The sequence below is a fragment of the Myzus persicae genome, unplaced genomic scaffold (genome assembly GCF_001856785.1).
Source record: "Myzus persicae strain clone G006 unplaced genomic scaffold, MPER_G0061.0, whole genome shotgun sequence".
NCBI classification, from domain to species: Eukaryota; Metazoa; Arthropoda; class Insecta; order Hemiptera; family Aphididae; genus Myzus; species Myzus persicae.
In genome coordinates this window covers 391,236-418,001 of record NW_019101024.1, presented here as the reverse complement: position 1 = coordinate 418,001, position 26,766 = coordinate 391,236, and the positions used below count along the sequence as shown (strand labels likewise).

The window sequence follows — 26,766 nt, the reverse complement described above, 5'->3', positions numbered from 1 at the left end:
CGTACTTAAACATTATAAAAACAATCTATTTTTTAAAATTTAAAGATCTATCTTAATATTTTATAGTCGTAGATACTGTTAAATAAGATGTTAAACATTATTTAACTTGTCAATTTTAATAAGTGATTTTGACTAGCTACTACCACTTACAATCACCAACAAAATTATGGTTTGGTAAAAAAAATTGACATACCTAATAAGTAATAAGATACATCCAAAAACCACTTGCAGGTAAAATTAAATTCATCCAGTATAATAAATACTAAAACTATAAGACCTTCGTACTATAGGTATAAGGTAGTTTTAGGTACCTTTTGAGGGGAAGTAATGCTAACGCGGTCCCCCCTCTGGTTCTCGATACCACGCAAAAAAAAAAAAGGTACCTATACGCAGTGGCGTGNGGGGGGGGGGGAGGTTAGGGGTTATATCCCCCCCCCCATTGACTTTTTTTTGTTGAGCAAATTTTGTATTTGGATAACCATAATAATTTAAATGTACTTTTACCAAAACATTTATAACATATATCCCCCCCATTGAAATTTCCTAGGCACGCCACTGCCTATAAGTAGGTATTTGGTAGGTATATTAAGTTGATAATTATTTTAAGTCGACTATCGATTGATTATACTGTTATACCATTTTATTATAGCATATTAAATATAAATAGAGTCGAGTATTGACTACTGTTTAAATATATCTAATAAATATATGTATATATTAATACAGTAAAACCTCATTACTCCGTACTTCGCTTAATCTGGACAGCGGTTTATCACACTAGTTCATGATGTAGATTAAAATAAACATGAAAACAAGTTCAATTATACAACTACCTATGCACTACTTTTTAGGTTTATTATTGTTCGATATATGTATTAGATAGACTTAAGTATTGTAAGTATAGTAAAATAGCCAATACAATTTTTTTAAATTTATAATTTACGATTCATGGTTATTTTGTTTAATCCGGACTTTCATTAATTCAGACAACCTAGAAAACCAATTAGTCCGGATTAATTGTCAGTAAAATTGTATTGGTTGGGTTAAAAAGTATGAAAATTAAATACAAAACTCTTGATATATTGTTACAATAGCAGTTGAAAATTATTAAAAATACAAAGTTACAATTTTTTTGTCTATAAGCATTTAAAGTTCAAATTTAGACAAAATTACATATTAACATTTAACACAATGAATAACGATTTTTGTCATTTTGTTGTAATTCGGTTCCAAAAGAGCCCAATTTTACATAAGTTCATTTAATATTTTTTTAGCATCACTGATAATTTTAGAATAATATTAATTTAACTTATTGGCTACCGTATTAAATGTTAATAGAAGGTAAGTAATAACAATATAAAATATCCTAGACTGACATACCATCTCTGCTCAGAATCATTTTTCGTATACAATGATATTATAATATTATATCATTGAATTTAAAGTTAATACCATTTATTACAGCGACCTTCTAGTCTCTAGACACCTAATATACAGCAGAGCTGCAGAGCGACATCCACTTACGTCCTACCTTTTTTTTATATTTAAATTTGTTATGTAATTATACGTGGAAAAAATAATCAATTTGTTACACAATTATAAGTTGTAATAATTAAGCTTTTAATCACTATATTAAAAATAAATAGCCACAAAAACATGACGTAATATTGGTTAACTTTTTTTTAAATTGTTAATAGCTCAACTGCTATAATTATGTGATCTGTACTTACAGGCACTCATATAATAAAATAAAACTTATATTAGCGTATTCTATAACATGTTCTATGTATTTATGATCATTATTCTAATGTAATAATATTATATTCTAACAATTTTGTTTTTTTACGATTTTAAATAAATCTCTCATTATTTCAAACTTTCAACTAAAATGCCAATTTTGCAAATTGATACCAATTTATCAATGACTGATGTGCCATTAGATTTTTCAATCAAGACTTGTGAACTAATGGCAGATGTTTTTAAATCACCATTAAACGTGAGATAATAAAATGCTTAAAAACATTATTGTAACATACTTTTAATATTCTCATATCTCATACTTGTTTCTTGTTTTTTTAAATGGATATTTTCAAAAACTAAGCTCTGGCATGGTGATTAAATGGCTTGTTAATTCGCATTCTGGGGTTTATTTTTTGATGAGATACCAAACGAAAGTACTTAGGAAAAACTTCTTAAACTAATTAATTGTTGAGATAAAAATATAGTATCATAAATGGGATAACTTAACAAATTGTGATTTAGTTGAGAAATTATCAATTAAAAAAAAAAGAATAATTACATAAATTACTATATTATTTAATACTTTAATTCACATAATTTTTAAACTAAAATTTAGAAGGTTAAAATTTAAAGGTGTTAATTTCACATTAAAACTAAACATAAATTTACAGCACATCTGTACATAGTCTTGTATAGTTGTATAAAAATATTATATAACAGTATAGAAATTGTAAATTATGTATAATTATTGTTAAGAACTTGAGATATTAATTAATACCTATTTTAATTTGTACATTTTACTTTTTAATTATAGTTTTGTGTTGTGCACATAAACCCTGATCAAGAGATATATTGGTATGGGTTAGATGGTCCATGTGTCTTAGGAACATTGAAAATTGTAGGCGGCTCTGGAACAATCAGTTCCAAACAAAATATTGGACACGCTGAAAAACTTGTAAAACACATCAGTGATAATTTAAAATTATCCAATAAGAAGTATAAACATAAACAATATTATTACTTATACAATTTTTAATATTTCAAATGTATAATATAAGATTCTTATTACATTATTTCAGTATATCAATATCATTTGTTGAACAAGATGCAGGAAATGTTACAATATTTAATACTACTGTATCAAACTTTTTACAAAATAAAAATTAAACATTAATGACAAAGTGCAAAGACATAGCTTTTGTTTTAAAATTAATTAATTATTTAAAAAAAATCTACAGCTCTTGAACGTTTGGACACATTGATATTCAATAAGTTATCAGTAAGGTTTTTAGGTACTTCATACGGTTTTTTCTGATAAGTAGGTGTAGATTTTTTAATATTGCTTTTTAATCCAGAAATTGATGGAGATCCAGATGGAGTTGTATGCGGTGATGGACTATAAGATGCTCTTAATGCAGCATCTCTTCTTCTATCACTACTTATACGGTTACATACCAGTCTTTGAGCTGCTGGTGACATAGAATTTAATCGATCCAATGGACTATTCATTAGATTAGAAGGCGATGGTCTAAAATTGTATAAAGAAAACAAATTTTAAAAATACATATTCATTTAAAAAAAAAAATTTTAAAAAAATTCCTTACGTAGATAATTGTTTTCGGGCTGTCTCTAGAGCTTTTATTTTTTTATTTCTATGACCTTCACTAGCTTTTTCAGCTAGTGCATGTGCTAATCTTTCACGTTTGGGTTGTTCAGGTATTTTGAAAATAGGACCAGAGTTATGAGGAGTCAGTGGAGTATCACTACCATCCAAACGGAATGGAGTACCTTCAATTTCTCCCCAGGTCATCAGTGGGCTTTGATTAACACCAGGAGCTGGGGATGGAGTTTTAACAAATCCATATCCATTAATTTTAGGGGTAGAAGATGTTAATTCTTTGCCATCAACTCCAATTTTGCCATCCAATTGTCTTGTCTGCATGTGTGCTAAACTGCATAGTTGTTGTTTGTTATGTCTTTCGTCAAATGGGTTTAATTTGAGTCTTGTGTTAGAATGGTCAATTTTTTGTCGTTTGGATGCCATATTTATAAGTTCGTCTTTTGTCAAAGTAACTCCATCAGGAATATACATAATAAAGTTTTTGTTTTTAAATGCCCATGAGTCTAGATTAAAAGCACGTTCTGGATTAGATGCTTGGCTTTCAATTGAAGGCACTTCAAGTTTATCAACCATTTCTAATGCTTTTTGTTCACCTTCAAATAACCATGCATTCTAAAAATGATATGTTGATTTATTATTTATTATATATTTATTAATTATTTAAAATTCAAAACCTTTTTTTTGTATTGAATTTCTGCTTCTTTAATGATTTCATTAAAACTATGATTATCTTCACTTGTAGTATTGCTTAAAAATTTGTCCAATCCAATAATTTCTGAAACATGAATTGTGTAATATAATTATGCATATAACTAGTAACTACATTAGAAATATTGGAATATTGGAATATTTTAATAATTATTTTGCAGCAATTGTTCAAAAATTAAAATTCAATAGATCCAATTCAGCCATTAGATTGAATTGTTATTCTGAGTTAGCATAACCATGGTGGCATAGTAAGAAATAAGAAGTATACTCAATAATGAGACTGCGTTTTTTTTTTTTATGAAGGGGCACACATCACACGACACAAGTATATATTTAATCTTATGCAATGCAGTATGCACAAAAATACAAGGTGATGCATATGAGCAAACGAGGATGAAAACACAGCTCATGTTGAGCATAAATATTTCTGATTTCTTATACTATGATCATAACTACTTTAATTTTTTTAGGAAATATTCATACGGATTATCCCAACCGCCACAATATCAGAATTTATTCTATATTATAATTATTAACATCTTAAATGGTGTACTAAACAATACTATGTTCTCATGCTTAAAAGCGTGAGGGGTTGTAGGGTTCAAACACTTCAAACCAAAAATATTGCTTTGCTTCAAATTCCATGGCGACACTTTTCACTTTTTATAATATTATAGTAGAAATGACAAACCATATATGTAACAAAAACAAATTAATATAGTCTTGGCACTTAAAATCTGATTATGTGGTAGTCGTGATAACTCAAAAGTACAGATTAAATGTATTTAAAAATGTTATATTTACTGACCAGTGTCTTTTGATTTAGAATCATCATTTTTACCATCATCTAAATCTGTAGGATCAACAGTTCTACTACTCATTGGTCCTTTAGTTGGCTGTGGTGTTTCAAATGTATCTGGGCTAGCATCTGCGGATGAAAAATAAAAATACACTAATATTACTGGTAATCAATAATACTAATATTATTGGTGATCAATAGGTTCTATAAAAAAAAAAATAAAAGATATTATTTAGTGATTGATTTTTATCACTTGCATCTATTTAAAATAAAATAATCAACACTGATCATATTTTTTTCAAGTACCTAAGTGAAAATAAACAATTAGGTATGACAATGCCAGTTGACCAAATATTTTGAGAATGAAACAATCAGAATTTCAATTATAATTCTATCATAATATATTAAGAATTCAGACTTTTTTTAGTTTTGAATATAACAAATTGTAAAACTACCTGGTTGTTCAATAAGCAATCGTTTGCTTAAACTATACTTTTCATATATTTCTCTTAGTTTCTTTGTATCATTTTGTTGAACTGCATCTAAATAATCTTTTTGGGCTTTCCATTTCTCTAAATCTGGAAAGAAATCCCTTTCTATAATTTTACCGATACTCTGGAACAAACAAATAAAAAGCAATGAATTAAAACCTAGTAATATGTACAAACCAAGGTAATTATGGTTAACCAATTATGAAGAATGGCGAAAATATAAATAGGCTTCGCCCCTCAACCGTTACATTTGATATCCATATTTATAAATTAAAGATTAAAATCAATATTGTTTAGGTAAGACAGTAAATTTGTAGGGAAATGCATTTTTTTAGCTTATTGTAAAACATAACTTTCTTAACACAAAGTTTGAATACAATCAAATTAATTTAGAATCTTTTTTTACATTTTATGAATTTTTTTATTTTAGCTATTCTTTAGCCTTTAGTGGCCAATTCTTAATTGCTTTTTTCAATATTTTTTACAAATATCATTTATTAAAAACTTTTTACTCACATTTTATGAATTTTTTTTAATGTCTGTCTTATACATTTTTCTAAATGGCTAAAAATAATTATAAATATTGTTTTTTCTTAATACAGCTTTGACATTATATAATATGTACAGTAAAACTATAAGTCTCATAGTAGAAATTGTGATACAATAAAAATTGCGTATACCGTATGGTATGCACAATACACTATAAAATACAGATAAAATATATTAATTTATCTTAAATGAAAACTTTTATGTATTTATGGAACATCAATATTCCCAAATCAGTTGTGCGCCATAAAAGCAACGCCTAATGATCCATCACCAAAATTCTACATGTAAGTGCTACTAAGTATCAGATAATTAAAACAAGTAAATATAATTCATATACATATAGTAGTAGACAATTTTAAAATGATAAGACTAGTTTTTGTAATATTCACATCAAATTAATGTTGGTTTTTAGATTCATTGTTAGTGATGACCATTCACAACTACTCAGTACTGATACATATACTGAGCAATAATAGTTGTTTATAATTTGATATCAAATGAGATACCTAACAAATATTATTTTTTTTATATAAATTAGTACTCGTTGTCCCTAGGTACTAGCTATTTTTTATAAATTATGCAATTATTTATATGGGTCATGGAAGCTGCAAAGTCTAATAAGACCTTCCCAATTTTAAGCTTAAACAAGGTACATTAATGTAAGTTATAAGTTATTACCTCTAAATATTCTTCTTCGGGCAAAACAGTCTGTGGTTTTTTGGCGTCCATCTTATAGCGTATGGGTTAGGTATTTGAATGAACAAGAAAATATGTTGCAATACTCCAGATTGTAGCTTATTATTTCCTTTTTAGTAGAATTCACTATAATTTGACACTTCCTTAATAAACAGCATAATATGACATGATAAACATGCAAGACATTATGATTTCAATCAGTAAATAAAAATTATACGTAAATATTAAAATACTAACTTGGTAAATACTAAATTATAATGTAAAATTACAGTAATAAATATTATGATGATGACATGATATGATAAAATAATAATCACGGACTCGGGACTACTAATAATGCAAAAAGAGGGACGGGTATAGTTATCCTGATTTTGATAAGCGAAAAAATGTTGATGATATCTCGATATACCACAACTCGTACAAGAATATACCAGAGATCCAGCAGTGACACCACCAATAAGAAATAATTTACAGTGATGCCTTGTTAGCGGCACTCGACGTCGCTACGCTCCTCGGCGCCTTCGCTCCGCTCCGCAAATCGAAAATATCCCTCAACTTGCTATGCAACACCACCTCAGGTTGGTCACTGTGTAACCGCTGTTATACCAAAGAACAACCACTCTTATCATTTCGGCCAAAAGCTTATCACTACCGCTATCAAAATCGAGAAATCTGTCTCAGCCCCACCCTATCCACCCTAATTATGAGAGCAGAAACCACGGATATAGATACTAGTATATATAGTATCTATATCCGTGGCAGAAACATGGTTCACGATTTTTAATACTGTAAATAGTGTAAGGTCTATAGACTATAATGGACAATGGTACTAAATTCTCCGAATTTATATTGACTTACAGAGAATAATATTATCTATGCTTAAGAGTTTTGATTATTTTGATAAATCAAATACTTGGTTTTGTATACGTAATACGTTTTGAAAGTATAAAGTTTTTTACCTACGCATAAAAAAATAACGAAATGTTATCGATAAAATCCAAACGTTTATGCACAAATAAAGTTTTTCCCTATTTACTGAAAATATTTGGTGATTTAACTTCAACTATCCACGCCATAGTATTCATTTCGCCCAAAACACTTCTTTTGTTAGATATTAGAAAATAATAAAGGTTATATAATTATTTTTTTATTTAATAAGATTTTAATGTTCAATTATGACATCTCGACAATTACAATTTATATAAGTACATGATATTTGTAAAGCTCACACTATTAAGATATATAATAATTAATAAATAATATCAAATCCCCTCTTATGAATCTAATAAGCAGAGAAGCACGCGCGTTTACGTGACATCTAAACACCTACGTCTCGTCAGCGCTCGTTTAGGTATACTAATTTTATGATTAAATTCTATAAACACATTAAAGTAAACTAAAATAAATAATATTACCTTTACCTATAACAACTATTATTACAATATTATTATTATTGCACTAGGACAATCTCCGCGCTTTAATGAAAACGGTACTTGTATTTTAGTTCTTCAGTGATATTTATAAAACAAAAATAGTACTTCGAATAAAAAAAACGTGTAATCGAGTTTCATTTTTTGTAACTACCTACAGTTACATTATTATCAACATGACACCAAGATAAACTCGTACTCAATACAAATCGTCTTGTAGGAGAAATTTAATTCAGAGAATGAAAAACTAGACCTGAATAGAAAATTAATCAGCATAAGTACAATTATCAACAAAATAACTAAAAGCATTATTCTTCAGTTAAATATCTGTATAATTGTGGCCAGATTTAAATTAAAAACATTTTATACATTTTTAACTAGAAAATAATTTAAATTTCTAAATGTTGATGAATTTTGTCAAAGTTAGAACTTTAAATGCTTATAAAAGGAAATTGTGCATATTATGTAGGTACCTAATTGTTCAACTGCTATTATATCGAATTATAAAGGACCTTGTATTTTCAAGCTTTTTGATCAACGAATAAAAATTTATTGACGTTAGTTGAGGATTTGTTAATTTATAGTTCAATAACTCAAGTTGAAAAAACTTCAAACGCTCATAAAAAATTAATTTGGTTTTCGGATAAACTTCTTTTTTTTTTATTAAAGATAGTGAAATTTATGGAGAATCTTGTTTTAAATTTTAAAATCATTTGATATAAATAAAATTTTTTTTATACATTTCTAACTCAAAATAATTTGCAAATTTTCGTGATTTTGACGAAATTTGTCAAAATTCTAACATCAGACGCTCAGAAACAATGTAGTAAAATTGCATTCAACTTTCTCTCTAATTTCCACTAACAACAACATTGCAGGAATATTGCATTCAATTTTCATTTTTTTTGACCGAGTTAATACCGACTGTAATAAAAAAAAGCAGGTAAGTGGTATCGCTTTGATGTACATTAGAGGTGTCTAGGAGGTCGCTGTAATGGATGGTATTAAATTTGAATTCAATGATATCATATCATTGTATACGAAAAACGATTCTGAGCGGAGATGTTATGTCAGTTTAGGATATTTTATATTGTTATTACTTATTATTAATATGGTAGCCGGTAAGTTGAATTAATATTATCCTTAAATTATCAGTGATGCTGGAAAAATATTAAATATACTTATGTAAAATTGGGCGGTTTTGGAACTATAATACCGCGGCGTAGTGCAAGAACGACATTTTTTCCATAAGGAAGTATGTATAACTCAAAATCGATTTTATAATCACAAATAATTTTAAATTATTAACAATTACATAGATATTCATAACTCGCTTAAAAATTGAACTATTGTAAAAAAAAACCTATGTATCCAGTATAAAATATAAATACAGTATATATATTGTTACCTATAATTTTGATAATATTCAATAATTAAATTCACTGTGATCTTAAAACAATAAAGTAAGTATTCTTAGCTAAACCTGAACTTGAACGGTTGCGCAGAAATTGGTAATATTACACTCATCTTGATAGACAAATCAGTGCAACAAATCATCAATCAGATGTGCAGGGCCGACTGCATGAAAAATGCTGGGGTCATTTTTTAAAAAATGTTTAATAGCTTTTAAATTTGAAGGTCAGATCATTTATTTTTAAAAATTATCAGGATATTTCGGGAGGGGGTACTGTTAATCGGTACTGGCATCTTCAATACACTGTCCCGACTTATACGGTCCTGTACTTTAATTCCTCGCTACTTTTTATAATATACAATACTGTTATGTGACAATATAAATGTTGTTCCGTATTTTTCTAATAAAATAATATTTATTTTTAATACTATCCCTCTTGAATATTTTCCTGTAAATAACTGTCCTGTACAATCTAGCCCTATACTTTATTTTCTCGATTAATATGACTTTGGATTAATACGGATCTACGTGTATAAAACATATTAACATACTCAAAAATGCTGTCCTGATTTATACAGTTCTGAGCGATATTTTCCTAATTTATACCGTTCCTGAAAAATACTGTTCCGCGTTATTATTTTATCGTTTTTTATTTTCCATAGTTAATACTGTTTAGAAAAATATCATTCTAAGAATATAATATTAATCCTTGAAAATATCGTTCCTTTATTACACCATTCTTTTTAAATATCTTTCCCTACAAATAATTTAGTCCGAATGATTATTTTCTAAAAAAATAAGGTTCCATATGAATACTTCCCTCGTTTATACATGTGCTCACAGTTTATAGTTGTAAACTTGTAACTTGTTGACTGTAGTTAAGTCAACTGTTTTTATTCGTAAACACTTAGGTAGTTAGGTACCTACCTATTTATTTTTAGTTATTCTCATTAACCTTATAAATTATAACGTAGATAACTATTAGTCTTAGTTAACTTAAGTATAAATATTGTTCAAGCAAACTAAATTAAGTATTTAGCACAAGAAAAATATAGTAAAACCGACTGCATGTTTCAATTCGAATAACTGTAATAACTTGACTATAATATTTTAGTAAATCTGACTTATCTAGATTATAGCTATCTCTATATAGCAATTATAAAATACAGTAAATCCTACTATTTTTTTAAAGTATAAATAACTGTTTTGTTTTTTCCGTGTACAATAAACACAGGTACGCATATGTATGAATGCTTAATTTTTTAAACTATACAATTTAAAGGAATCGATTTATTGTAAGCAACATACTGTACCTATATATCATTGGACATTGATTTATTGTTTATATATTTATATCTTTCTTATTCAAATTTATGTAGGTAGCTAGGGGGCTTAGCTCTGGCTGCTTTGGTCCTGGCCAGAATGCTCCCTGCTCACCTTCTGGCTGAAGAGCGTCGCAGAATCGAGGAGCGCAAGTCAGAAGACACGATTGCAGCAGTCGTCAAGAAGCAGGAGCGGGAGGTAACATTGGCAGGAGCTGTGGAACCACACGACAAAGGTAGCGTGGACTCGGAAGTTGATCCCGGATATCCGAAGGTGGGTGAATTAGTCAAGACTCGGAAATGTGACATTTTACATGGGCCAAGCAGTATCGGGACATGGAAGCTACCAGCTCCACCTGTGGAAAAGGAGGAGGGCGGCTAATCCCCGCTGAACTTACTTTGAGGAACCGGAGGACTAAGTGGAACATACGCTGTTCCATTGTCCATATTGGTCGGAGGGTATAGGTTTGAAATGGAGCAGTGTATTGGTAGGCCACTACGGCTTGAGGATATCTCTAATATCATTCTGGGGCCGGAATAGTAGCACCTCCCAAAAGGCTATGTCGTCATGTCGAGGAAGCGCCAGCAGAGAAGCAGAGGCTAGCGTTTGGCAGGATGGTGGACACGATACTAGGGCAAAAGAAGGTTGCAGAGCACATCAGATAGGCAAGAGGTGGACGGGTAGCGTAAAAGTCTTGTTATTCTGCAGGCTGAAGTCCAGATTTTATGGGTGGTTAGTTTACCCCTCTCAAAAGCTCACCAAGCCAAAGTTATTATTCAGTTATTGCAAATAAGTATACAATTTTGTAGTTTCATTTTCATATGTATTTTCATTAATTTTATTATGTATTTAGAAAAGTCATTATAAATAATTACTATTTACTTTTGTATCAGAAAGGATGCTAATGTCGAGAATTGAAGCAATTTTATTGTCTCAAATGTTGATAATAGACGTGTTATTTTCCACATTATTAAAATAAGTTATGGATGAGTGTATGACGAAAACTAAGGGCTAGGATATTCAAGAAAAATTAAGAATCAATCAAATTTATTTACGATTCCGAAGGTTTAAGATGGGTACCATATAATCAACAACATTATTAAAGATATCAGGAATTAATACTCATTATAATATCCATTTATTTTATGGATAACATTAATACATTAAAAATGTATATCTATATATAGCTACATGCTACATCATCAATATTATACCTACCTATTCTGCTACACAATTTATATTACAACTAATAGTACCTATACCTACTACTTATTAGTTGTTATGAACTGACATCTGATTTTGTAATTTTTGTAATTTTTAAAAAAGTAAATTTATTTCATCATTTATAAAGTCCTATTTTTTTGATGAAAAAGAAAATGTGATAAAAATAATGTTGGGTAACGTAAATGTAATTTAAATAAAAATATTTTATATATAGCGAGCAACATAATTGTATTACTTTTCAAAGTAATTTACCCAACACTAATCCAAAAATCTATTCACAGTTATTGGCTTTTTAAAAACTGGGTTGTATTTTATTATTGTAAGTTTTGTATGGGGCCTGCAAAAACATTTAGTATAGGGGCCTAAAATTGAATTTTTACTAGTTTATAGGTCTATGGCTGTATGTTTGTCTACCCTAAGCCTATATTACTTAAACTGCAAACTGATGCAGATTGTATAACACTTTTAAAAATAAAAGTGGTCGCCGTTTGTAAGACTCGCTTTGGGACCAGTACAAAGTGATGAGACACTTTAATAATAACTTATAACTGAATGAATCTCATAGGCGGAGTGAGAGAAAAAAATTAAATTACATATTTATGAATTTTATTTTACTACATATTTTGTTTTAATATTAATACTTCAATAAATATTACATATTACATAATTATTATTGAATACATTTTAAAATTCTGATAAAAAAATTAAAATTTTAATACATATTATAAAAATAATTATATACATTAATAAAAAATTATAAAAGTTGTATGTATAATGTATTTATTATTTATGAAAAAAAATTGTAGTTTTGGTTTGTTTTGAGTTATAAAATTATATTCCGAAAATATATGGGAAATGTGAAATGTAATACAATTTGTTGTACATACACATAGTAATGCATAAAAACCAATTTATTTCTAAATTTTAACCAACATTTTTTATATTTTACCATTAGTAAAAAACGAGATTTGAATCTTATTACCAAATTGTGTATAATGTATTTAGTTTATTCAGTCAAATCTGAGTCAGACAAGTGACTGAACCTTATATCCACGAGTCTTATAAGCGGCGTCCACTATATATTGTTTATATTTATAATTTGTATACGAGAATACCTACATTTAATTTTTATTAGTATTTAGTATTATAACAATTTTTAGTGTATCTAAGATGATTTTACATTTTACATATTTTTTATTTCATCATTGATCATATACTAATTTTATAGTCATGACCATAATGACACATTAATATACCTAGATTGAATAATAGTAATTGATTATGAAATTAATGAACACCATTTCATGCTGACATGTATAGATTAAAAATTTAGCATAGATTGATCTTTAGACCTAATCTTCTAGATTATTATAATACTAGAATAATTATGATCAAATAGAGAAATAATAATTTTAGTTTAGAAAACAAAGTAGTTACACATAATAAAGTATAAATAATTACAAATTTGTGGTTTTGGGGGTGGTTTAGCATACTGTAACATTTTGACAATTATAAATATATAAAACTTAAACGTAATTGTGAATTATATATATTTTAAAACAAAATTAATATAATAAAATTAGATTACATAAAATATTAATTGAATTGTGTGAGATTAAGATTTACTGTAATAATCAGTTATGGAGACAAAAATTGCAAAACAAATAGAATTTATTGAATTAAAAATAAAACAACATTCATTATTAACAATACTTATAAAAAAAATTGATTAAACACAATAAAACACAATGCATATAATTAATCTAAGTTATTCTAGACCATAAAATTTGGATCTAAGTAGTTTTGAGTTTTAAATACTAATGGGACATAATTTTGGTCAACAAGATTATCAATATTATCATCATTGGCCTTAATGCATCTAATAGGAGTAACTATGTGATCCATAGGATGTGGAGGTTTTTCGAGAATGTTCCTAACTGTATCTACTATACAATCTCCGCAAAAATTAGAGCTTTTACCAATAGCTGGACAATCATTGCAATTCCACCTTGTTCCAATAATGGGAGAAGACTGACATACACAACATGCATAATCAACATGCACAATTGGACAATCTTTTTCGGTAAGTTTGTCTTTTAATACTTCATCTAAGATTGCTAATTTTGTCTTATTACTCATTTCAATATTTTTGTGACTTACATTGAAGTTATTTCGATTAGCATTATAAACATCAACATCATCAATTAATGTAGTAGATGGTATAAATGTGGTTGGTTTTAATAATGCACCAATATTTTTATGACTTAATGATACAGTTTTTTTATTTAAATTTTTTGAATTTGCATTAATAGATTTTATTGAACCAACTTTTTTCATTTTCATATTATACTTTTGAACTCTACTACATACTTGTCTCAAATTTCTTGTACCTAAAGCGTCAGCTATTTTTCTATACCTGTTACTTTCATTTCTTTCTGGTGGATATTCAATTAAAAGTTCTTCAAGACGCAATTGCTCTTCAACTGTCCAAGGTTTTTTAAATGTTTCCGGTTTTTCTGCCTCTGAAGTTGTATTGTTTATCTGTGTTTCTTGTTTATCAGAAACGTTTTTATGTCGTAAATTAATATCACATACTTGTTTTAGTGGTTCATTTTCTGTTGTATCATCTGTTACATACACCGACCAATCAATATCTGGCAACTTATGAATATTAACTGTCTTTAATGTACCTATGTCTTCACGTTTAATAACTTTTTTCAATGTCAAAGAAGGATTTTTTGAAAGGTGATCTTTTAACACGGCAAGTTTTTCAATATTTTGAATTGTTGTACATCTTTGTACTTCAAGTATAGCTAAGGATTTCAGTAAATTTTTATAATCATTATTATTCTTTAATAAATAAAAGTCTGATTCAAAATAAAATTCTGTTGCTTCCAAGGCTTTTGAATCTGATACATTGGTATCATTTGATTGTTTATCCATTATATAAATTAACTGAAAATAAAATAAACATTCAGTCTCTAGAAAAATCTAGAAATACAACAATAATAGAGACTAGCAATAGATATAGCTAAATTACCTAATAATTAAAATAATATTAAATATTATTGATAGTCATATTATACTTTACTTCCAAGTTAATGAAAAATGTACCATCAGTCGTCACTAAGGGGCAACGACTGACGATGCACAGCAATTTTAAAATAATTAACAATAATTTGAAAAATAATTATTGACTGTTTGAACTCCGAGTCCCCGAATTAAACAAAACTAAAAACGCTGTGGTAGTGTAGTCTGTAAACATATTGTTATCATTGTATTAGCAGGCTCGACGATTTATCAATCACTGCACCAATAATATTATACGGCAGAAATCGTACTGTAGTACAGCTGATCGAGTGTCGCTGTTATATTGTCCTATGCTTTAATAATTGTGGTGCACACTGCACAGGTTAGATCATGAACTTTATTCTATAATAATAAGACCAAATACATTTTAAAATTAATTTAGTCATGGGTTAGGTGGTACCGAAAACCAAACAATAGCTGTTAAATCTACGACTGTAATTTATAAAATCGTGCTTAATCAAGTACCCATTTAAAAAATTTAAGCATTTTAAACTGAAAACCAATTAAGTTTTACGTGGTTTATTAACAATAACATGAAAATAAGTAAGATAGGAAAATTCTGATTTCACCACCACGTTGAGTATTTAAATACTAACATTTCTAAAATTGTAAATTTTTAGCATTTAGAAACTCAAAAATACGATTTTTGAGAATATCTACAATTTTGGAGTCTTTGACCATAATTTATAAATTAGGTTAGGTTAGGCTTTTTTTTGGTACAATCAAATAAAGCATACAAAAACACATTTTGGAAAAAAAATCGCTTGGGAAGTAAACTGCATTCGTTCCTTTTGTTCCTAAAGTTTTAATGCAAAATATACTATATTCGGCTTTCTCAGCGAAACTGGCGGACAAATGACAATACACTGATACACTGAACTAATGCAGTAAAATTACGACCCACCATAGAGTAATATTACTCTTTGCGACCCACCTTCGACGACGAGTCGAACCAGCCGTATTATCTACATCGTGCTGAAAACAATCGTTTGATAACATTTCCTAGCAAATTTGTATATTTTATTCCATGACACAAATACCCACCTGCCACCACCACAACTATCCCCATCACCGGGCAATAGGCATCCTGTATGTCTGTGATCTAAAAGAAGAAAAAAATTCCATACTTTGATGTTTGATACTTTCATTTCCCAGTTTGCTTCGCTCGTTCTCTTTAATGTCGTGCTGCGAATTGCGATAGCAATCGTCCCTTGGATTCTATATTATTTTCAAATTTTTTTTTTGTTATTTATTTATCGTCTAAGTAAACATATTTTTTTTTTCTGTTTGTTCAACTATTTGATTTTGTTGCAGCCAAACGAACACTAACGTCGAAGGTATATTAATTTCATAATTCAGTTTAACGCTCGCATAGGTCCGTCGTTTATGTACGCGCTTTAAATTCTCGTCTGTTACGGTGCAGCAACTACAGGCTACAGCAGCAGAGTTTCGTATTCGGTGGCGGTTATCACCGTTCAATAATAACAATAATAATAATAATAATAATAATAATAAATAATAATAGTAATTAGCGTAATAGTTATTAACAAATATACAAATAATAATATCCGTTCGTCCGTCAGTCGCGCACAGGAAATTAACGATATCGTCTTGTACCTCAACAGGAGTCAACTGTTTGGTTCCTGTTCATCTGCACTCTGCTTGGACTCACTGACAACTATAACTGTTTGTCTCGGCGTGTCCGTTGTCGTTTGTGTGTTCCTTTTATGCCCGATATTGCAACCCTAAAAAACTGATATTCAGTTGTTTTGTCGTTCCGAAGACTTGATCGTCGTCGGCATGTCTGAGATGGTCAACGACATCGACAAGTCATCGAGTCCACCGGTTGATGACAACAATGAAGGTAAGCTCTCAACATAATATGCATTACATTTCCAATTACACATTATGTATGTAAGTTTATAAAACTAACTACACTGTTCAGAATAATCACTATCACTGTGGGTAAATTCAACCTAGAACTGGGAACCAATTAAAGTTGTTCGTTTTTTTGCTCATCGCTCTTCATAGTTCTCTTATTTAACATATTGTTTCCTAGTTGCCTGACTTGTATCTATTATCCCCGCTATTATCTAATGTATCAGTATTTTAAAGTATTTTAACTTGTGAAATACACTTCTGGCACATTTTATGGTACCTAAAGTAATCAAAATTTATTTGTATTTAAACTGCCAGGTTAACTCAATAATTAATTAGAATATTGTACCTTATTATCTACCTAAGGTATTTAACATGTCTTATTAATGATTTTAGTTGTATTGGTATTGTTAGTATTAAATTTAAGTATACTAAAAATATTTATTCATAAATAAGAGATAGGGAATCAAATATTATAAGTAAATTATACATAATAAAAAATAGGTATATTCTAATTTCTTATCACTATAGGTATAGATACAGCATGATTCCTGTTTTTAGTTTTATTTTTATATTAAGTATGGGCAGTTGAATTTTGCATAGTTAAAACTATTTTAAGTGGATGTCAATGTATTATTTGTTTTCTTTTTGGAACCCTTGTATGGAATAGATTGAATGCATTCGTTTAAAATCGTTTTTATGATTTTGAGTAATTGTAGAGTAAAATCACCTACCTACCTATTGCAAAAATTATTGAGGGTAATATTTTTGAGGGTTTGACTTATCAGTTTAATACTTTATTATTAAGTAGGTATTTGACTTATATTCAACTTAAAGTATATTTATAAATTTAAATAGTAATAAAATTGTTTCGAGACAATATTTAGACAATATGAGATAATATTATACCCTCAAAAATATTATTCTCTATCATTTTTCTCTATTTTAACTATGGTTGATGTATGATATTATTCTAAGATTTGCCAAAAACATGAAAAAAAATGATTTTACTTTAAAGCATTTTTTCTAATTTGCTCGTGGGTCTGAGAGGGAAAACAAACAATGCACTGATGTCCTCTTTATACATGTATTTATAGAATTTATTATCCCTATACAAGTATTAATTAAGGCTTAATTGTTTGAATATTAAAGTATAATTATAGATTAAAGTGAAAAAATATGTTTTATGAGTTAAAAAAATGTTTACCTACTGTTCGATAATGAGTTATCTAATATATATCTGTGTATTATTTAATGTGTCAAAGTATATATTTTATATATGCTATACATTTTAATTTTTGAATATACTGATATATACTAATTGAAATATTAACCTAAATGCAAAATACTTTTTTGGAATAATTCTCCATGGTTTTCTCTGAAATTTATTTGATTTTATGTGGTTTATATTTTAATATGTTCACAATTTATCTATGATCATTGACAATTATATTGTTACATAGACATGTAACTAGGATTTGTTTTTTTGACAGACTTATATTATGATACTAATGTACCCATGTAAATTACTATTCTCAGAAGGCATTTAAAACAATGTAACAAACTAAAAATTGTAATAATTGTAGTAAATTAAAAATATCCTTATGGCTAAGTACCTAAACAAATCTAATCATATTCTTGATCATAATTAATCAAAAACCTAAGTTAGTAGGTACATAAATAAATACAAATTACTCAAATATTAAAAAATAAAATATATTGATAAGGTAGATACTATTAATATATTTATATTATTTTACTTACTTACATTGTATGGAATTTTCTATGTACTGGAATTTATTGTCTTAAAAGTGCATAACATAACAAATTTATGCTTGGCAGTTCATATGTAGCTTTGTTAGTTTAAAAATGAGAGTGAATCGCTTATTATGGAACTTGATTGTAAAAACAATCTGTGTTTGTGTGTTGGTTGTATACGATAGTTCAATTTTTAAGTGAGTTATGAGCATTTTTAATTTACGCTGTATTATATATGCATAACTTGTTAAATAAATTGAACTATCGTACAAATTCATCATACAACCACAGTAAATGTTCTTACTATCAATTTTCATAATAGGTTGATTCACTCTAATTTTTAAACTAATAAAGCTATACGTAATTTGCAGAGCTTAAATTTGGTATATTACTCAGGTGTTAAACAGAGACAACAAATGCTAGTGTTATGTCCTCTTAATCATTTTTATATTTAAATAAGGGTATCAGGTAAAAAATTTAATAAAAAAAACCATAATCGAATAATAACCATAATAAAATAACCATAACCATAAGCAGGATTTTATGTCAAATGTTAAATATTAGGTACTCTATTTGTTTATAGACGTGATCTTAAGGCTAATTTTTGAACGTAGGTGTTGTTCAATTTCAGTGTTGCTATCTTTGTAACTATCTATTATTGTCAATAACTTATAATATTGCTTTGCCACTAGTTTTAAAAAACTATTGTGTTTTCCAATACATAATATATTATAATTTATAATCATGCATTATCTAAACATGTATCCCTTATAGAAATTGTTGTCATGTAGTACAAATGAGAAAATTAGTTGAATTTTTATTTGATGCTTTATGTTCTTACTTAAGTACTTTTAATTTGTATATGTAAATATAAGTAGTTCAGTTATTTAGTTTTATTCCTTTATCTGTTTCATTAGGAAATATTTTGTAAAGGCATATCAATGCGGCTATAGATTATATTATTTAAGTTAAATTTAAATTAATTGTATGTTTAAATTACAAGTAATATTAAAATAACTAGAATAAAAGGAATATTCACTTTTACTGTTAGTGGGACTACTGTGCTATTTTCATATTGTGTTACACTGGTAATATTATGTAGGTACCTGAATTGTGTAGGTATCAGTGTATCATTAAGTATTCTATTTTTTTCACTTAAATAAATACTCCCTTAGCAATAATTGTAAATGATTGGTATATCTCATATTAATTCAATATTCATATCTTTTTCATATCATAACATAATTGATTGAGAAATTGAATGTACCATTGTGTTAATTATACCTACCACTATTGATTTGTTTCAAGTGTTTTACTTGTTCAGAACTAGACTTGATAAAAATTGTAATTGTTTCATTAGTTAAAAGACCAAGTTTAGAATGGTTTAATTGGTTTGCTGGAACACTGAAACACTTAAGATCTTATAATTATACTTTAATGTTAGATAAATCTTATTTTAGGTACCTACTTAGTTAAGAGTCATTATTAATGGTTGGTATAGTGTTTTTTGAATAATATTATCTAATTAATTATTATAATTTAATTTGATTATTTTATATATATATATTATATATATTATTTTGTGTTATATAATTCTATAATGTCAAATTGGAAGAAAAAATTGAAAGTTAAAAATAGATAGTTACCTAATCAATAATTTTTATTTCAATGCTGAAATTAAAAATTATACATTATACCTACCTGAGTAATAACATTAAATGTCTATTATATTTGTATGTACTTATCAAAACTTATGTAAAATAATATTTGGCTGGGTAATTCATTATAGGACTTGAGTATTAATATTTATTTATATTTAATAAAAATTCATTCATAAAATAATTATTTTGAAGAATAATCATAGTTTATATTTAATTAATATAGTTGTTCAGTGTTTATCAATCAAAAACTTGATAAAAATGCAACATGAAATGTTCTTTTGTACTCATTTTCAAGTTTTCATTTATTTATATATTATTACACATGACTGACTATTTATTTGAGTTCAGCCAATATTAAGATAATATTATCATACATTGCTTATAGATTGGGGGAAATAATTCACTGATTATTTATTATTAGAAAATAATTTTAAGAAATTCCAACTTGTTTTTATCAAGAAAATAATTCAGTTACCTTTTGTAATTTTTATTAGCTAGTAGTTAGTACCAGTATGAACTCCGTATTCAAAATGTTTTATTTAAACAATATTTATAGAAGAGTATTTGATTTTAATTAGTGATTGTGAAATATTTAATAATAAAAAAATATTTGACACCATGGAAAGTAGAGTTAATAAAAGTCGCAAACGACACTCTGGTATTCAAGGTCCTATGTTAAAAAAAGTTCTAAAAACCATGCCTCATGGTAAGGAAAATATTCCAGAACTACCTTTAAATTATAACAATATATTTACCAATGGCCTTAAAAAATGTTTAGGTTTGTATTTCTGTATTACTTTATACTTGTGTATTTTATTTTGAATAATAAGTTATTTAAACTTTTAAATTTGTCATACTTAAAATAAGTATAAGGTATTAGATAATATTTATTTGTTTAACTAAATATTTATCCAACAACTGTATAGGTATAACGACAAATGAAATGGAAAATGAAACAACCATTGAAGATAAAGTTAAAGTAGTGAGATTTAAGCAGCCAACACAAAAGTATACCAAAGAAGCATTATTGGAATTACAAAACTTAAGCAGTTCCAAAGTGCGCCCAAAATTTTTAGACAACTTCCCTGACTTAGATGTAGAACTTGCTGGAAAAACTCGAAAGTGAGTTTCAATTTGTGTACATTTTACTTTTATAAATTTAGGTACAATAAATTATTCTTGTCCGTTTTATAAGACCACTTAGTTGTTTAATAGTTTGAATAATTGTTGCTTTTTTTGTATAGGGGAAGTAGACCTCTTGCAAGTGGAAAACCAGCTACTAATAGTAAGACAGTAGCATTTGATTTACCACCTTGGCAGAACCAACCAACAGAAAATGGTGAACCTAAAACTGAGGTTAGTATTGTTATTTTCTAAATATTATTAAAAAATAATATTGACATACGCAACAGTTGGTAAAAAAAACCCTTCCCAGGCTGTGCCACTGCAATTGTATTTACATAGTGATTTTTTAAGCATGCTCATCCTCATCTTGAACTTCAATAGTACATTTATTCAAACTCTGATTAATAAATTCGGAATGATTAACTGTGAATCAATGGGCAACACCGAGTCATAACATCTATTTACAACCTATAACTGTAATGTAAAAACTTTAAAAAAACAACAAAAAACTGCACACTGGCAAAGCCGGGTCATTTGGCTAGTACATTTAATATGGAAGTCAAGACTATATTGACATTTTTGTCATATCTAAGTATTAATTTGAAAATATTTTACAGTCATTTTTTTCATCTATGTGGTTTACTCTAACTTCTAGTTTTGGCTAAATAACATTAAGTTTTATAATAAAAGTATTTTATTATTTCTTTAAATAATTATTGTAGAATTTTGTAGAACCTTAAATAAAATGCATTAATTATTTATTTTAATCTATTACATTCATCAATATTTAGTTTATTCAATCATTTGCAACTTTTCTATTATTGTTAATATTAGTATTGTTTTGTTTTATTTTTTACAATAGGCATTCAATGTGCTCATTGTTTATATTTTATATAATTTATGTACCTATGCTTTTAGAACTATATTTTGAATGTTTTAGATCTAGATTTTCATTGATATATGATAGCTGATAGTAGTAGTTCCAGTCATTTAAATAGTTGCAAAACGAATATAGTAAAGGAGAATTCATTTTAAATATTATTTTCAAATTTTGTTGATTTTAATTTGCCAACAATTAAAATTGTTCAATTGACTTTTATAAATAAGATGTTTTGTTGTATTTGGTATTTTCAAATACTAAAATGTTATTAAAATAAAAGTTGGATATTATATGCTAACTTTTTTGAATAATTTTCGATTTAGAAAAAACCTCAGGATGCTAAAGATCGATTGAAGAAGGATCAAGATATTGTTTTGAGTCCTCAAAGGCGTAGTTTCAATTCAGGATGTTTTGTTACTATGAATGCTTCTAGTGGACCAAAACGTTCAAATAGTCCTTTAAATACATCTGCTAAACAGTATGTTGAAAGGTAAGTTACGTTTTATTATATTAGTATTATTATTATTATATATTTTATTATGAAATAAAAATTTAGGGAGCCCATTCGAGAACCTCGTCGAGTTGGCAGTGGTCGATTAATGAGTCGAGATTCTTGGGATTCTGGTTTTCGTCAGCCAGAAAATGGAATTGCAAATAATTACAATTTTGGTAAAGGTGGCTTTCGTGAATCTTCATCTCATAACTCAATGTCTGTATTTAAAACTATCTCTTAAATTGATTGTCTATTATTATTATTTATTCAACAATATATTTTTTAGTGAACCTCGTAGAAAAGATTTTGAGTTTGATAGAGGAGAAACAGATCGTTATAGAAATTATGATCGCTTCAAAGGCTCTAGTAATTATGATAGACGTCGAAATGATTCTTATCGAACACAAGAAGAACCAGAATGGATGACAGGTTAATTTATTTTTATTAAAACATTTATGATGTCAAAACTCAGTGTCGTACACATATTTTCAATGGAAAGGGCCATTAAAAAAAATTATATATATAGTTGAATATCAAATTATTTTTAAATTTCATCCATTTTTATATAACTGCCGGTATAGTTAAAAAATACCTGTGGGATTGTACAAAACTGTGTGTTTGTGTGTATGCCACTGTCATAGCTACATATTATTGTCTCCATATTACAAACATACAACATGAAAAATGTGCATTCAGCAGAACAATTTTATGTTGTTAGGTTAAATATTACAAGTGAATTAACTTGTTTAGAAACTTAAAGGTAAGAATAACTAGGGCACTCAAGCTTTTATTAATAGTTTAGTTTTAAAGTGAGTTCTAAGTTCTAACTTGCAAATATATAAAATATAAGAATTTTAAAATTATTGAACAGTTTAAACACTTGTAATATATTTTTTTTTTTAATCAAGTTTTTCTATACAAAAGTAAAACTCTATCATACAGATTAATAATTTTCCCATTTTAAGAATACTTGTGGTAAGGTCAATGAGTTAAAATTGGTTTGATATAATATGGCGTATTGTGCGTACATTGATCTAATTGGGTACCTTAAATTCTTTATAAGTTAATGCTATGGAATTTTGTATGACGTTTTTATTTAAACTTATATTGTAAACAATTTTGTTTTGTTGTACTTCATGAGATTGTAATGTATTTTCTTTGTAGCCTCCCCATATTATCAAAATAATGCCACACTCACATGTGTTGTCTCTGTCTTACAAACACATATGGCTAATTTTACGTTTACAATAATACATTTTACTCTGTAAATTCTAAAATTAGAATGAATTGACCTATTATAAAATTTAAAGGTAAGATTATTATCTAGGGCGTCTCCGAGGTATTTTTATTGAGAAGCAAATTATGACCTTTTTAAAACTACATTTTAAAATTATCATAACTTACTTAAAAATTAATATTATAAATAAAATCTTACGTGATGCACTAGATCTTACCCTTAAATTTTATCTCGAGTCAGTTCACTAATTTTCAAAATAACAGTAAAATGGATTGCTTAAAATTTGTTAAGTTGTACGTTTCTAAGACAGAGACAACACGCGGGTGTAGTGTCCTCTTAAACTATACTGAGAAATTGGTTTACGTAATGCTTGATATACAGTGTGCATTGTGTCTGTTGGTTTGATTTTAAAGATGATTGATCTTTAATGCCTTTACTAGATTATCATTATGTATATTCCAGAGTAAATTATAGTTGATAAACCTAAATTTTTAATTATAAGAACTTAAACTATTTTTTGGCACTTATAGCTTGTAGAATTTTAATTTGAGTGAATTATGATTTCATTAATCGGTAAGTAAATGAGTTTCTGATTGAGAAAGCAATAAAATTTGTTTTGTTAATATTCAAGGATAACTTTATATTATTTATAATTAATAATACGAGTCAATACTTTGTTCACTAATTCTTCCTTAGTTTTAATTTTCTCAAGTGTTACTGGAAAAAAGTTGACATGCATTGTCTGCATTCATAACTATTAAGCCATCTAATTTTAGATTTCATAAATCTTTAATGTATGAAATAAACAAAACTGGCAGGATTAAAGCTAACAATAAAGTTGTTTTTGCTGAATTAAAATTTGTTTTGTAAGATGGTTTGGCGTCCTTTTAAATAATTATATAAAATGATAATATCACGCTTGGTAATTGTTTAACTAATTAATGTAACTTTTGTTTATAAAAAGATGGCCCAACTTCTCAACACGATACTATTGAATTGCGAGGTTTTGAGGATCCCCCTGTAGACAAAACAAAAAAGAAAAAAGCAAAACCTGGTAAGTGAATAATGTTGATCACAACAATTTCATAAACAATTCATTTTAATACATAAAAAATATTTAGCTGCCCGTACTAAAAAGAATTCAATAGACTCTACATCTACGGAATCAGCAGCTGCTATAAAAGGAGCTAATGAAAGTAAAATTAAGAAAACCAAAAAAGAAAAAGATGAGGATAAAAAGAAAAAATTGACAGTTGACAAACCAAATGTAAAGTTATTCAAATTCACGTTTTTAATTTTATGGAAATTATAAATTATTGTTCTGTGTAGAATGAATCTGAAGATCAAACTAAAAAAGATTCTGAATCAATAACTGGAAATGAGTTCATTCAAGCTTATGATGCTGAGCATAAAACAAACGATGTGTTCAATGATTTCAATATTGATGATTTCTTAAAGCCGGATTACTTAAGTGATATAATGCACATTGAAGGAGAAACTGATGGGAATGTAGCTGGTTCACGATTCCGCCAATGGTTTACTACTCATGATAGTAGTCGTGCTTCGTCTGCTTCTACTGAAATGTTAAATTCTGCAACTAATAGTAGGATATAATAATTCTCATAATTTATAATACGAATATGTATATTATATTTTATAATAACAATTAAATATAAAAATTGTAGAAGGTGCAACAGATAATGTAGAAGAAGACCCTAGACAGTTATCATCAATGCTCATGGGAATGGTTAAACATAACAATCAAAACGAATCAAAAAATTTAACAAATGCATATGACTCCATTACATTGAGTGAAAATAATAAACTTCCTCCAGCTATCATGGATGTTATTAAAGCCAGTGCACCTCAGTTGTCTGACCCTAAAGCTGCCATACGTGATTTAGGTAGTTTTTATGTCTTTATTTTTTAAGTAATTAAGTTAGATGGTTATTGTTCAACTATTATTAATATTATTTTTTTTTTTAGAGGTTAATGGCAAAGTTCAAAGTCTTGAAGAAATTGAATCTAGGTTGCGGATGTCTAGTGGGCAACAGAATGGTTATTCACCGCCGCATAGCAATATTCAATTCCATGAAGAAATGAAACTAAAAAAACTGCAAAACATGAAAGTAAGTGTATATAGTTGAAAAAAGTACTAAGATTTTTAACTTTGAATAATTTAATAGTATTAAACTTAATAAATTTAATATTTAGATGCCTCAAAATGAGCACGAAAACTCTAACAATGATGGACATGTAACAAACCCCTCTCAGAACTATTCCATATTGCAGGTATTATATTTTATTTTTGTAAGACTAGGATTAATTTTTATCACTTGTCAGCAAATACAATTTTTTTAATAAATGTTAAAATTATATTACAGATGCTTAATAATGCCCAAGGTCCACAAAACTACATGGTAAACCAAGGTCAAAACCCTGCTGGTATGTATTTTTACTTTAAAAATAACACTTTTAAATCATACAATTGTAAATGGTGGGGGATGAGGTGACCGAGTGGTCTGACGCGTCCGCTGCGACGGTTCGATCCTCGGCTACCGGGCGGCATTTTTCTCCGGACAAGTCGCGGTGACCGGAGAACAAGTGCTGCCATCCCCCACCTCCGGGGCATGGCAGAAACCTACGGGT

General features: G+C 27.8%; 4 protein-coding genes across 6 annotated transcripts in view; 2 read left to right on the top strand and 2 right to left on the bottom strand.

The window, feature by feature from the left end:
• The first annotated feature begins 1,694 nt into the window (after positions 1 to 1,694).
• On the top strand, positions 1,695 to 2,927 carry LOC111027352 (macrophage migration inhibitory factor homolog). Its single transcript, XM_022305720.1, has 3 exons — positions 1,695 to 1,996; positions 2,555 to 2,736; positions 2,820 to 2,927. The coding sequence occupies exons 1-3, from the start codon at positions 1,889 to 1,891 to the stop codon at positions 2,905 to 2,907; spliced, it is 378 nt and encodes a 125-aa protein (XP_022161412.1). The 5' UTR covers positions 1,695 to 1,888; the 3' UTR covers positions 2,908 to 2,927.
• On the bottom strand, positions 2,758 to 6,970 carry LOC111027351 (protein DGCR14 homolog). Of its 2 annotated transcripts, XM_022305719.1 has the most exons (7): positions 6,842 to 6,970; positions 6,587 to 6,747; positions 5,324 to 5,483; positions 4,878 to 4,997; positions 4,036 to 4,136; positions 3,345 to 3,973; positions 2,758 to 3,268 (listed from the first exon to the last, which is right to left on the bottom strand). In XM_022305719.1, the coding sequence occupies exons 2-7, from the start codon at positions 6,635 to 6,637 to the stop codon at positions 2,962 to 2,964; spliced, it is 1,368 nt and encodes a 455-aa protein (XP_022161411.1). In that variant the 5' UTR covers positions 6,638 to 6,747; positions 6,842 to 6,970; the 3' UTR covers positions 2,758 to 2,961. The 2 variants fall into 2 exon arrangements, with proteins under 2 accessions (XP_022161411.1, XP_022161410.1); XM_022305718.1 differs by having other exon boundaries at positions 6,587 to 6,967.
• Positions 6,971 to 12,799: 5,829 nt separating this feature from the next.
• Positions 12,800 to 15,349, bottom strand: LOC111027304 (ZZ-type zinc finger-containing protein 3). 2 transcript variants are annotated; one of them, XM_022305634.1, is made up of 2 exons: positions 15,036 to 15,349; positions 12,800 to 14,950 (listed from the first exon to the last, which is right to left on the bottom strand). In XM_022305634.1, the coding sequence occupies exon 2, from the start codon at positions 14,936 to 14,938 to the stop codon at positions 13,769 to 13,771; it is 1,170 nt and encodes a 389-aa protein (XP_022161326.1). In that variant the 5' UTR covers positions 14,939 to 14,950; positions 15,036 to 15,349; the 3' UTR covers positions 12,800 to 13,768. The 2 variants fall into 2 exon arrangements, with proteins under 2 accessions (XP_022161326.1, XP_022161328.1); XM_022305636.1 differs by having other exon boundaries at positions 15,087 to 15,349.
• Positions 15,350 to 20,867: 5,518 nt separating this feature from the next.
• The window catches only part of LOC111027306, a 9,435-nt gene continuing 3,536 nt past the window's right edge, over positions 20,868 to 26,766 (top strand). The window contains 13 exon segments of the mRNA XM_022305640.1: positions 20,868 to 21,160; positions 21,309 to 21,504; positions 21,627 to 21,738; positions 22,711 to 22,877; positions 22,944 to 23,096; positions 23,167 to 23,309; positions 25,082 to 25,171; positions 25,239 to 25,384; positions 25,447 to 25,720; positions 25,803 to 26,021; positions 26,104 to 26,246; positions 26,332 to 26,409; positions 26,502 to 26,667. Of these exon segments, the coding sequence (XP_022161332.1) occupies positions 21,001 to 21,160; positions 21,309 to 21,504; positions 21,627 to 21,738; positions 22,711 to 22,877; positions 22,944 to 23,096; positions 23,167 to 23,309; positions 25,082 to 25,171; positions 25,239 to 25,384; positions 25,447 to 25,720; positions 25,803 to 26,021; positions 26,104 to 26,246; positions 26,332 to 26,409; positions 26,502 to 26,667 (2,047 nt within the window). The 5' untranslated portion in view covers positions 20,868 to 21,000.